The sequence below is a fragment of the Spinacia oleracea genome, chromosome 6 (genome assembly GCF_020520425.1).
Source record: "Spinacia oleracea cultivar Varoflay chromosome 6, BTI_SOV_V1, whole genome shotgun sequence".
NCBI lineage: Eukaryota > Viridiplantae > Streptophyta > Magnoliopsida > Caryophyllales > Amaranthaceae > Spinacia > Spinacia oleracea.
The window spans coordinates 27,209,148-27,222,965 of NC_079492.1; the positions used below are offsets into that span (position 1 = coordinate 27,209,148).

The 13,818-nt window shown below is 36.2% G+C and overlaps 1 protein-coding gene across 1 annotated transcript; it reads left to right on the forward strand.

Annotated features, from left to right (window-relative positions):
* Positions 1-1,163: 1,163 nt before the first annotated feature.
* LOC130463025 (uncharacterized) lies at positions 1,164-4,940 on the forward strand. Its single transcript, XM_056832040.1, has 2 exons — positions 1,164-3,424; positions 4,004-4,940. Exons 1-2 carry the CDS (start codon positions 1,164-1,166, stop codon positions 4,938-4,940), a joined length of 3,198 nt encoding a protein of 1,065 aa, XP_056688018.1.
* Positions 4,941-13,818: the final 8,878 nt, after the last annotated feature.

The window sequence follows — 13,818 nt, forward strand, 5'->3', positions numbered from 1 at the left end:
GAACAGGGAGACGAGCTCGGCGTCGTTGGAGGAATTAAAAGGAAGCTTGACCCAGTTGAACACTCTCAATTATCAGGCGAGATCATCCTATACTCATCATCCACCTCAAGCGTTCAGCAGGAGTTTGGGACCGAAATCAACTATTGCGGTGGGTCCTCGCCGTCAATACAATCAGAAAAATTGGGAATTTTCACCACCAATGCAAGGACCAATTTTGCAAAGGCAGCCGCTTCCTCCCCTACCAAAAGGAGTTCCAATAATTCCCTTACGATTCGAAACTCTAGGACAAGACATGGGGCATCCAGATCGCCTTACAGCAATGTACATGTCAAGGGAGGAGGTGGTGGGTCTACAGATTCAGGGTCGTTATTGGAATCCACCCCTAGCCCAGCGCCAAATATTCACGTATCTGACTCCGGTTCGATTGGAGGACATTCAGCGTCACCCCAGTTCTGGAAAGACTGGGAGAGTTTCCTAGTCCAACTACCATCTGATCCTAAGGGTTTGGTAAGAGTTAATTCAGCTTTAATTACACCAGATTTAAAAATGAAAATCTGCATGTAGAATGTTAGGGGGGCAAACAGGAACTTGTTTTTATCGCATGCAAAAGAAATTGTTTTTAACCAAAATCCTGATATTTTCATTTTTCTTGAAACGAAAGCTGATGGTTCTAGGGCTAGGGAGACAATGTTGGCTCTTAAATTTTCAGATTTTAGGGTGGTTAGACCAATTGGGACTAGAGGGGGAATTTGGATGTTTTGGAAAAAACTGTTGATATGGTGCTTTTTTGACGCTGAAAACACTTATTTCCATTCGCTCTTTCACTTTAAAAACTTGGGAAAAGAAGGTCTAGTAAATGCCATGCATGCCCCTAGTTCTTCCAAAGAGAAACACCACCACTGGAATTCAATCCGTTCCAATTTGCCACCAAAGAATACTCCCTGGCTTGTTTTGGGGGATATGAATGAGATTACTGGCCAGTCTGAGAAAATGGGGGGTCGTCCTTTTCGTGTGAATCAAGGAAAGGATATGTTGAATTTTATGGATGACGCAGGCTGGTGGATTTGGGTTTTAATGGTTGTCCGTTCACTTGGACTAATGCAAGAGATGGCCACAACCTCATTCAAGAGAGACTTGATCGTGCCTTAGCTAATTCGCCATGGATGGAGGCTTATCCCCACACTAAGGTTCATCACTTACCCCGAACCTATTCTGATCATGCTCCTATTTTAATTTCACTTTCAAATATTACTGCTTCAGGTCCTTTTCCTTTTAGATGTAAAGAAGTCTGGTTGTCTCATCCTGATTTTTCTAATTTTTTTGTTAGCAATTGGCTTCCACCAAATAATTCTTTTTTGCAGGGAAGAGAGGCTTTTCTAAAGTCTGTTTGGAATCATAATGTTTTTGGCAACTTAAAAAAACAAAAGAAGGAATTATTAGCTAGAATAGATGGAATTCAAATCGCTTTAAGTAAAAAGTACTCTGGTTATTTGGTAAATTTAGAAAAGATTTTACTTCAGAGACTTAATGATATCTTAAATAAAGAACGATTGATTTGGGCTCAAAAGTCAGGCATGAACTGGAGAAAATATGGAGATTATAATACCAAATACTTTCACATGATTTCTAATATTAAGAAATCAAGAGGGAAAATTCTAACCTTGAAAAATAGTGAGGATGTGTGGATTACAGACCAAGATCAACTTAAGATTATGGCTACTGATTATTTTCAAAAACTTTTTACTACTACTAGATTGAGTGGTAATTTATTTTGTTGTACTCATAGCAATTTTTCCATTAATCATGAGGAGTACAATGTTTTAGATTCTCTAATTACTATGGATCAGGTACATAGCAATCTTTTTGCTATGGATCTGATTAAAAGTCCGGGTCCAGATGGAATTCAACCCATTTTCTTCCAGAAACATTGGGCCCAAATAGGTCACATTATCTATGATTTTTGTAACTCTTGTTTTCGCAATGGAAAAATCCCAGAAGATATTAATCGTTCTTATATTACCCTTATTCCTAAAAATGCTTGCCCCTCTACTATTGCTGAATTTAGACCTATTAATTTATGTAATACTATATATAAGCTTATCACCAAGATTATATCTTCTAGATTAAAAACTATTCTGGGTCGTATTATAAGTCCGTTCCAATCTAGCTTTATTCATGGCCGTGGTATAGAAGATAATGTGATCCTCGTGAAAGAAATGGCTCATCACTTTCATAAGGTAAAGAAAAGAAATAAAATAATGGCTTTGAAATTAGATATCACTAAAGCCTATGATAGCTTAGAGTGGGACTTTATTAGGGAAACGCTTTTATATTTTCAATTCCCTTCAAAAATGATTGATCTTATTATGTCTTGTATTACTTCCCTTTCGATTTCAATTCTTTGGAATGGGGAAATTTGTAGTAATTTTAAGCCTTCTAGGGGAATTCGTCAGGGAGATCCTCTCTCTTCTTATATCTTTGTTTTATGTCTTGATAGATTATCTACTCTCATTGAAAATGCGATTCAATCTCACAATTGGAAACTTATTGCTATCACTAAAAATATCAAGATCTCTCATGTTTTTTATGCTGATGATGTCTTCCTTTTTAGTATTGCTACTAAGGACTATTTAGAAAAGATTGTGAATATTTTGAATGACTTTGGTGAAATTTCTGGATTAAAAATTAGTATGAGTAAGTCCACTCTTATTTTTCCTTCAAATCTTCACCACTCTATTAGAGAGGATATTGCAGGGGATTATGGTTTTAAAATATCTTCTTCGTTTGGAAAATACTTAGGGGTAGACATTAGGCCTAACAAGTTGAAGATTTCAAACTATTTAACTCTCTTGGATAAATCTATGGACAGAGTGAGAGGTTGGCAAGCAAAATTGCTAAATATGGCAGGCAGATGCACCCTTATTAAATCAGTTTTAAACTCCTATCCTCTTTATGCCATGCAAACTAACATTTTACCTACATCCATTACTTATGCTCTGGAAAAATGCTGCAGGAAATTTTTATGGAACAAGGTAGATAGAAGTAAATACATGTCTAGGCTTTCTTGGGAAAAAGTTACCAGACCTATTAATAAGGGAGGTCTGGGAATTAGAAGATTAAAAGAATGGAACTTGGCTTTCATGGCCAAATTGGGTCGGACGATCTTAACTAATTCAGATAAACTTTGGGTCAAAATTTTAAAAGAAAAATATCTTAAGAACTCCAATTTCTTAAACTGTTTTGCTAATAATACTCATTCCCCTTTATGGAGGGATATTCTCAAAGGTCGTTCCATTCTTGAGCAAGGAATCATGATAGGAATTGGAAATGGAGATTCAACTTCTTTATGGTATCATCATTGGGTTGGTGATCAACCCTTGTATAAAACTGAGGGAGTTAGAATTCCAGAATCTAAGGCTCACTGGTTTGTGTGTCATATTATTCGTAATGGCTCTTGGTATTTAAATGATATTGATCATCTCATTCCTCCACACATTAAATCAAAAATCCTTTCCTACCCTCTTTCAAACAATTGAAAAGAGAAAGACTTTATTAGATGGATTTATTCCAAAAATGGTTGCTTTAATATTAAATCAGCTTATCATTTACAAATCAATAACACCCCTATGTTTGCTTCCAACTACATTGCCTGGCAAAAAATTTGGAAAATTGTGAGTCCCTATAAATACAAGATGTTGCTGTGGAACTGTGCTCATCAAATTTTACCAGTTTCAGTCAATTTAAATCGTGTCATCCCACATCTTTCCCCTACATGCTCTAGATGCCATTCACAAGCAGAAAACCATATTCATTTATTTAGGGATTGCCCTCAATCAAGTATTTTATGGACCTATATTTTCCAGCGTATTTGGTCTAGGTTAAAATTTGATTTTAATTCTTTCTATAATTCTGATTGGACTGAATGGATTAGTTTCAATTTAAACAACTCTAGCAAGTGGAAAAATATTTTTGTTGTTGCACTTTGGCACATTTGGATTTCTAGGAACAAAGTAGTTTTTGATCTTCAAATGAAATCTGCCTTTTCCCTTTACAATGCCTTTTATGTGGATTGGAGTTTTGCTAACAACTGCTCACAGGGAAAGGATTTAAGTTGCAATCAAGTTCCGGGTTTAGCCAAAAAGACTTGGTTTCCTCCAAAGGAAGGGGTGATGAAATTGAACGTGGATGGAGCATGGAAATCAGATGCTGTTGCAGGTGGTGGAGGAGTGTTTAGAAGGTCAACAGGTTCGTGGTTTGTGGGTTTCTCCAGCAAATTCACAGTACATACACCCCTAGCTGCGGAGCTGTATGCTTTAAGGGAAGGTTTGATCATCGCAAAGGACTTCAAATTTGATAAGCTGGAAATTGAAACAGATGCTTTAAATCTTAAAGTGCTGCTTGGTAAAATTAAAGAACAGGATCATCATGAGCTTGGACCAGTTTTGAGGGAAGTTGCTCATCTTCTCAGCCAGAACTGGGTGGTGAATTTGACTTATATCCCAAAGCTCTGCAACAAAGTATCTCATTCCCTTGATGCCCATTCCCTAATAATGGCAGTTGGAAGTAAGATGCATTATATCATCCCCTCATGTGCTAAGGCAGATTATGAAGCTGATTTTGAAAATGCAAATCCGGAATATGTGGAGACAATGGCAAGGAATGCAAGAGAGCAGGCTATGTCGATTGTAGGAGCTAAGCGTGCTCATGACAATGCAGATACTTTGAATCAGGCTACTTCCTCGAGCTCAGCTTCTCAGTTGGTTTTTGGTTCAATTGTCACTGATATTAGAGGAGCAGTGGAAAACTTGAAAAAGATGGAGCATCACAATCAAAGCAAAGGCAAAGAAAAATCATTCATACCTTTTGTTGTTGGTGGTTCAACAATGGATACGGCAATTGAAATTGTTGAAGTTGAGGATGGAGAGATTACCAACAATTGAAGAACTCTATATGTTAATTTCTCACAAGCATTTTTGCAGGAAGGATAAGAGAACGTGATGGGTGACTACCCTTCCTTTGCTTGGAGTTTATTTAGTTTCAACTATTTGGATTTCTTCTTTAAGTTTTTTTAAAAAAAAACTGTGTTTATTTCTACCTTTTGCCCCTTTTTGGCAAGTTTTTGGGTTCGATTGGGGTATTCGGAAATGTTATCTACTTCTTGGATTTTAGCTATTTTTTCCCTCGCTCAATCTTCGGGTATCGAAGATTGCTATCCTCAACTGATGAATAAGATTCGGATGTGTCGACCACCACTGCGGTTTGTCGGGCCTTCACTCACGGCGCTGCTGTGGAGTGGTGCTCTACCGCCGATATGAAGATCCCTAACTCCCAAATCCCCAATTCAATTCAATTCACAAACCCTAATTTTCTGAGAAGCAGAGGAGAGAGAAAAAACGCAGAGGGAAGAAGAAGGGGGGCCAGCGAGGAAGATCAAAGAAGAAGAAGGGGCAAGGTCTGCGGTGTTTCCTGTACAGCTGAGGGAAGATCGAAGAAGAAGGGTCAGATCTGCATTGCGCGCGGGCTGGAATTTTCAAGGTGGAAAAAGACCCACTGGCGAGGAGGCGAGGATCGGAGGCGAGGAAAGAGACCACCAGATACTGGCGAGGAGGCGAGAACCACCGGCGACTGGCGAGACGCAGGGAAAGTTGAGGGAAGAAGAAGAAGGGAGTTGAGCGCGAGTTGAGAACTTGAGATGATATGTTGGTCTGAATACGAAACTTATGTTGCAGCGAATTTTTTTTAGAACTTGTGTTATTGCAGGGGGCTTTTACACCGTACGCTGCAAAATAATGGGTTATTGCAGGGGGCTTTTACAACGTACGCTGCAACAAACTCTTTTGCAAGGGGCAATTAAATTTGTACGCTGCAACAACCCTTTAAAATGTTTGACCCGCGTTGACCTACTGGTTGTTGAAGCGTATTAATACATGTACGCTGCAACAAGGAGGGTGCAACAGGGGTTTTTTCTACTAGTGCGCTCAGCGAGGCAATTTTCATTGTACATTATTGTAAGATATTAATATAATTTCGACGGCTTGAGTTAAAAAAGGTGTTGCTGGCAATCATATTGCAAGCCAGGAATTGAATAAACAAGAGTGGAGCATTACTTAGGCAACTAGGGCAGTTTGGTCTTTTTCAAATCAAAGTACATATATTTTTTTTTTTATATATATATATATATAAAGTATAATAGCTTAAGTAACAATTTGAAATCATATAAATTGGTAACCATAATCTTATGTACTTTTGTAAGAAGGTAATTAGCTAACAATACTTGGCCATTAATAATACCAGCTTAAAATAATCGGGCTATTACATACTCCCACCCTTAAAAATAAATTTCGTCCTCGATATTTGAAAACAGAAACTTTTGTATCGTTTTAAAAACAAAGAATCACATAAAACTATTCAAAACCTAACACAAGGCTAAACTACTCATAATAACTCAACCTTTAACTAACTCGAATCAATATTCCACTTAAATAACCAAACCCGAATTCTAAAGAACCTCAAACTCATTAAACCCATACATATAATCAAATTAGTCCTCTGATCTCCTTGGCTCAACTATCCCAAATGAAAATTCACATTCCCATATTTTAAATTCACAATTCATAAATTCAAATACCCAAAATTCAAACCTTAATCAACATCTAATTTCCTCAAATCTCCTTTTTGGAGAAAGAAAATAATAATGATTTACAACTACCCTAAAATATTAGGCCTAGATAAAGCTTGAAATACAGTTTGAGCAACTTGAAACACACTCGTTGAACGGTTCCGTCATGACACAAGTAAACTTTTCAGTCTTAACGTTCCCTTGTTCTTTACCGGGACATGATTAATGCATCCTGCAAAACATTTCAACACTGCCCCCACCAGGACAGGTTCATAGAACAAAGTCAGCGGAAATCTGAGTACACATTATCCAACCTGAAATGCATTTTAATAGGTGGCTCAAAATAACTTTAGTTTTTGTTTATATGTTTTGCTTTCAGAAGCAACTGCACTTATTCAAAACACTTGGAAAACCATTACATGATAAAAACATTCTTAATTATTTTTTGAAATCCATTTCACGAAATCATTATCATTCAAATAATAATTTAGGAAATAATACAACATAGTATTCCTTGCGATAACTTGAGACCTTACTTACTATCTCACATCATATTTAAGTTTACAACCACCTCAACATAATTCGACTCATAATTTATGATTCATCTAGTTATCTTTATGCCCTTAAATCAAACTAACCATAACCTGGTCAGACAATCTTCATGTAACTACAATGCACGCCCAATATCTCGAATATAAGTTCCTTTCAGGCCATAAATTATTTCACAAGGTGACTTACGTATTACATATTCATAAGCAATTCATAATTCAAAGTGAGAGCCATAAAAAAATAACATTTCCAAGTCATATGACTTCACTTGATGATATTCTCATAAACACAATTCAAATAAGTATTTCTTTTATGTTTCAAAGCTAATACAAATTCATTTGGGAAAGAGAACACTGTAACACGCCGACTTCTAAACACCATTAATTAGGTTAATTATTTTTAATTAGCAGCGGAAACCCTAATTTAGTCGGAGCGTCACATGCCGTACCTCCCTCGCGGGAAATACAAGGCGACATAACCTTTTAAAATTACTAAATAAACATTAATAATAAATACTTCTAGCATTGATTAAACATTAATATTAAAATCTAACTCAAATCATGAAATCAAGCTTAGAGTTTAATTAATACATCCCTTTATTACTAATGACATAGTTATCTTTACTAAACATCGATCGTGAATTTGATGGTTTCATCCTCACTCTAAGGCATCCCATGATCTTCTTCGTACCTAAAACAAAAGCAACATCGTGAGCCGAGGCCCTGTAACATACTACCCTAACAACGTAAATTAATTTCAATTCATTTTATTTACTTTGCAATCAGGGAGAATAGAATATAGTAAATCACTTTCATGAAATCATTATAATAAAACATCATATATAACTTGAAACTTTAATAGTTCTCATTATCTTTCATAAAACCTTCATTTTACTTGGTAACTGACAAGTTAGCCTTGCGGGACGTCTCCCACCTTGCGATAGTCCTCAAGGAGCACTCTCCCTTGTTGGACATACGCCCGTACCTAATTAGTTTCTTTTTTTAGCTTGCGGTAACCCTCAAGGAGCACTCTCCCTTGTTGGGTGTCCCGCGGTACGGCGGTACGTGCACGACCTAGAAATAGTAACTCCACTAACTGCCAGGACCTGTTACACTTTTATTTATCATGTTTCGTATCTTATTCATAACTCATAAACATAATTCTTATAAAATCGTTCATAAACATATTTGAATATCATCATGCACAAAACACACTTCATAAATACATTTCGTATCCCACAATCCAATTAAAGCATATCATTATAATCATATTTCATAAACTCATAAAACATGGTTCATAAGGGGATTGTGGGTGTTAGCAATAGATGTTACCTCAACCGTTGTTTATACTTCCTGTTCGATGGACCGTTCTTCCTGAGCTTCAAGTCCGATTTCTTTCAGAATATTAAATTATTGAATTAGTTATTAAAACGATAAATAATTTAAAATCAATAATAACGAATATATAAATAACGAATATAATTTTCGTAAATCGATTTAAATGAAAAATATTTAAATTTCATTTTTGTTAATACAAGCTAGTAACTTAATTTTAGTAAAAATAATAAGCAATTTTATTAGTAATTATTTATATGATTAAACTTTATCAAAACATGAAAATCCATAAGAAAATTTTGAAAATTTGGTATAACTCACCCAAAAGTCCAAACAATTAAAATGGGCCAATTCAAGTTGGGCTTGGGAGAATAAATCAAGTTTCAAATTGAAACTTGATTTCTTTGGTTTTTTGGAAAGGGTGACGCGAAGCAGAGGAAAGGGAGGAGAGCACGAAGAGGAGCAGGGAAGGAAGAAGGGAAGGTGGCGTCCGGTGCCTGGGTTGCTCGGATTCGACGGGAACTCGACGGCGATGGTGATGGTGGTTGTGCGGCAGCGCGTCAACCAAAGAAAGGGGGAAAAGACACAAACAAGGGCGGAACAAGGGAGAGAAACAGGGGATTTGTGCGGTGCTGCGGTGGTTCCAGGGGTGTCTGTGGTGGCTCGACGATGAGGGTGGGAGCGGGGGTTTATTTAGGACGTGTGAGCGGTCGGAAGTGGTGGTGGCTGCGTGGCTGGGCAGTGCGGCAGAGGCAAGGGAAGAGGGAGGCAGGGGAGTGTAAAGTTGCGAGGAGAGGAGAGAAAGCAAGGGGGTGTTGGGTCGGGTTTTGCCGAAGATGGTGGCGGAGGTGAGGCGGGTAATGGTGGAAGTGGTGGTTGAAGGTGGTGGTGACAAGAGATGGTGGTGGCGGTTGGCAGTGGTCAATGGGGTGATGTTTTTCTCAATTTTGTTAACTGGTTTTTGGGTTGGAGAATTTGAGAAAATCCATGGTTATTTGTAGTGTCAAGTATAGTGAAGAATAAGCTCAAATTCTTGGGGATTAAGGCATGAATGTGGACTGAATTGAGGGTGGAGAGGAATGAAAATTTTTCTTCATTCTTGCTTTGTACGTGGAGAGCAAAGAGAAGAAAGGGAAATGGAATCTTGGTGCTCCAAGGGTATTTTCGTAATTTCACATGGTTGACTAAAATTCAGAAATTCTGTTTCTATTTTTGGAAACTACTAAAAATAGAAATGTTTAGCTAAAATAATTCCTTATAAAAAAAAATGTCGTTAACGAAAAATAAATAAATTTCCGTTTATAAATGTATCGTTTAAAATAAATCGTAAAAACGTTTAAAATAACGAAATTTGATTACGTAATTATTTAAAACGTAATCAAGATAATAAATATTTTTAATTTTAAGAAATCAAGTTTAAAAATTTCGGGATGTTACACTCTTACCCCCCTTAAAAAAGTTTCGTCCTCGAAACTTGAAAATTAAACGTATAAAATGATTGTTGAAAATCGAAAATATTCGAACAAAATATTTTAAAACCAAGATCTCACAATTTCATTCAAATTCCTACAATGTCTAGCTTCCATTCCGCCATCTTCTTTGATGACTTCGCTTCAACTCGAGACCTAAAATTGAAGAGTAAAGAATACAAAAGGGGCAAAATTATATATCGATCCTTAATCGTCATTAAGGTCAATTACATTCTGCCAGCATCTTTCGTATCTCTACTTTACTTCATAAAATAGGATATAGGAACAAAGAACATAAAAGGGGCAAACTTGTTAGCTTAGACTAGGCTCCTATTTTACTTTGTGATATCTTGTTTGAAAATATTTTTCTACCAAAAATAGTAATTTTTAATGCAAAATTATAATTCTGAAGATATATACATATACATGAAAATAATTATTCATCTAACAATTATAATAGCTAAGTAATTTGTAAAAATTATTTATTTGTAAAAATTATTTATTATAACCATCTCGTACTCTGAGCTCAGGAGAACTTCCATCGAAGGCGGCTTCCATGTAAAAAGATTAGTTATTACCAATGCAATCATGACATCTTAAACATAGTCCATAAAGTATATATATAATTCATAAATTGAAATTTCACTTTCAACATAAGCATAACATTCATATCATAATCATTTGATCTAACACACGAGCATGGTTGATTCGCAACACGTTTACATAAAACATCGTGATTCGTACATTATATTATTCTTAGGCGACTATTGCATTTTCGTTTGCTCTTACGCTTCTTTGCTGCAGGAATCTTATCGTTGACTTTCTTTATTTGATTCCTTTTGGTTTCGATCTCCGATCTTTTCTCCTACGTTGAATAACTTCGTTGACTACGTTCGTTGCAGGGGTTCGAGTCAATCATGTGACTAGAAATATATCGTTAGACATACGACTTTGTTACTTATCCTTAATATTTGAAGTCAGTAAATCTCGTATTTTGCAGATAATGCTAAGCCATCAAGCATGCCTAGCTCCTAGAGAACTTAGTTTAGACTACCTGGTTCCATAGACATGTCATTTTGTCAATTTTCTATTCTCAATTCCATTGCATTCCTCAATCATTCATAATTCTTTTCGATTCCATAACATTCATTTATATCATCAACCTAATAGACAAACTAATTCTCAATAACTTATTTTGGTAAGGTCCTCAAAACTTTATATGCAAACCCATATTTTCACCATAAACCGTGCTCGATTTCGCATAATATTCTTGCATATCCTTTAAAATTTCTAGCTTAGCTTCCTTAACAGAGGCATATAAATCATCATTTAGATAGTAGAATTTTGTACTTATACACACCAAAATATTCATCATGAATAACACAGGAAGATAACCCTAAAATAAATTTCATTCTTAACTTAAACATTTTAAACCTAGAATAACCTTTACTTAATTAGTGATCCACCACTCACGAAATACAACCTTATGCTCGTTTGGTAATCAAACATTAATATCATCCTTAAAGATTTCATAACCATAAAAGTTCCTCAAAACAATTAAAATCCACAAATTCTTTGAGTTCGCATCGTGCTTAACTTAACTTCTTCCAAGAAAACAGTAATGCTTAAAATTTTCCTAGTCTGTCTAGGGTAGGAAACTCGATAAAACATGAAATCAAGGGAAGTTCGGTTCCAGAGTGAGAGAGATAAAATAATATAAGCATGGGCGTCATCTTCGTTTTCATTATGTAAGCTCTTACGTATGTTGGTGACCGTGATGGATTATGATTAACCTTAGCATCGTTGCTCCGTCCGTGATCGGTCGAGGTTGCTCCTCCTGTATTCGTGAAAGGTGGTTTAGGACAGTCTCTGACGAAATAATCTTTCCTCCACATCGATAACACGTATTCGTTTCTGCACGACACTTGCTTCCTATTCTTCGGGCATTGCAAAGTTTTGAATAGTTGATCTATCTGGTTGATCCATTTTTTTCAAGTTCCATCGAATCGGGTTTGTCATCATAGATTGGTGGATTCGAGGGTGAAATTTTCTCGAATAGTGACGCATTTTCGTTCTCTTTAGTGTCTTTCGTTTGCCGAAAATCTTTGACTAATTCAGTTAACATCGTACTTGTCGTTCCTAATCGTTCCATCATCTCTTGTGGTCTTCTATAGATTGGTCGTCATAAATATCATCATGGAAAATATCATTGTGGACGACGTCGTCGTGAATGTTGCGCTTGTGAGCTTCGTTCGTGGCATCGTTAGTAACCTCAATAATCGATATTTCGCATAACATATTCAATCAAGAAAACATAAATAACAGAAGAATAAATCCCTTTAATCCTGTTCCTACACTCACACTCATTCCATTTTAGCTTGACTTGATTTTAACATATTCTTTTTAACTTATTCCTTAAAACTCTTTGCTTAAAGCCTATTGAATTCTATTACGTGCAAAACCTGTAAGGTTTAGCACTTATGATCCAGAACCTTGGCTTTGAATACCAAACTGTAACACCCCGACTTCTAAACACCATTAATTAGGTTAATTATCTTTAATTAGCAGCGGAAACCCTAATTTAGTCGGAGCGTCACATGCCGTACCTCCCTCGCGGGAAATACAAGGTGACATAACCTTTTAAAATTACTAAATAAACTTTAATAATAAATACTTCTAGCATTGATTAAACATTGATATTAAAATCTAACTCAAATCATGAAATCAAGCTTAGAGTTTAATTAATACATCCCTTTATTACTAATGACATAGTTATCTTTACTAAACATCGATCGTGAATTTGATGGTTTCATCCTCACTCTAAGGCATCCCATGATCTTCTTCGTACCTAAAACAAAAGCAACATCGTGAGCCGAGGCCCAGTAACATACTACCCTAACAACGTAAATTCATTTCAATTCATTTTATTTACTTTGCAATCAGGGAGAATAGAATATAGTAAATCACTTTCATGAAATCATTATAATAAAACATCATTTATAACTTGAAACTTTAATAGTTCTCATTATCTTTCATAAAACCTTCATTTTACTTGGTAACTGACAAGTTAGCCTTGCGGGACGTCTCCCACCTTGCGATAGTCCTCAAGGAGCACTCTCCCTTGTTGGACATACGCCCGTACCTAATTAGTTTCTTTTTTTAGCTTGCGGTAACCCTCAAGGAGCACTCTCCCTTGTTGGGTGTCCCGCGGTACGGCGGTACGTGCACGACCTAGAAATAGTAACCCCACTAACTGCCAGGACCTGTTACACTTTTATTGATCATGTTTCGTATCTTATTCATAACTCATAAACATCATTCTTATAAAATCGTTCATAAACATATTTGAATATCATCATGCACAAAACACACTTCATAAATACATTTCGTATCCCACAATCCAATTAAAGCATATCATTATAATCATATTTCATAAACTCATAAAACATGGTTCATAAGGGGATTGTGGGTGTTATCTAGGGGTGTTCATTAGCGGGTACCCGGCTAATCGGGTACCTGGCTAATCGGGTACCCGAAAAGGCGAGTACCCGCTTTTGTGGGTAGTGAAAATGTTGCCCCGTCACCCGACCCGCCAAAAGCGGGTACCCGATTAACGGGTACCCGATTATCTCGGGTCGGGTTACAGGGTACCCGGTTTTTGTATCATTCAATTTTTTATTTTTTTTAATTACTTTTTATACCAAAAATTTATTTTTTGCAGAATAGAGAAAAATCTAAATTAGTTGCAAGTGTTTATATAGAGAGTAAAACGTTACCCAAAAACTAAAATCCAGCACCTACAACTAATTAATATCCAAGTTCAATAAATGATGGTCAAATAAGGATT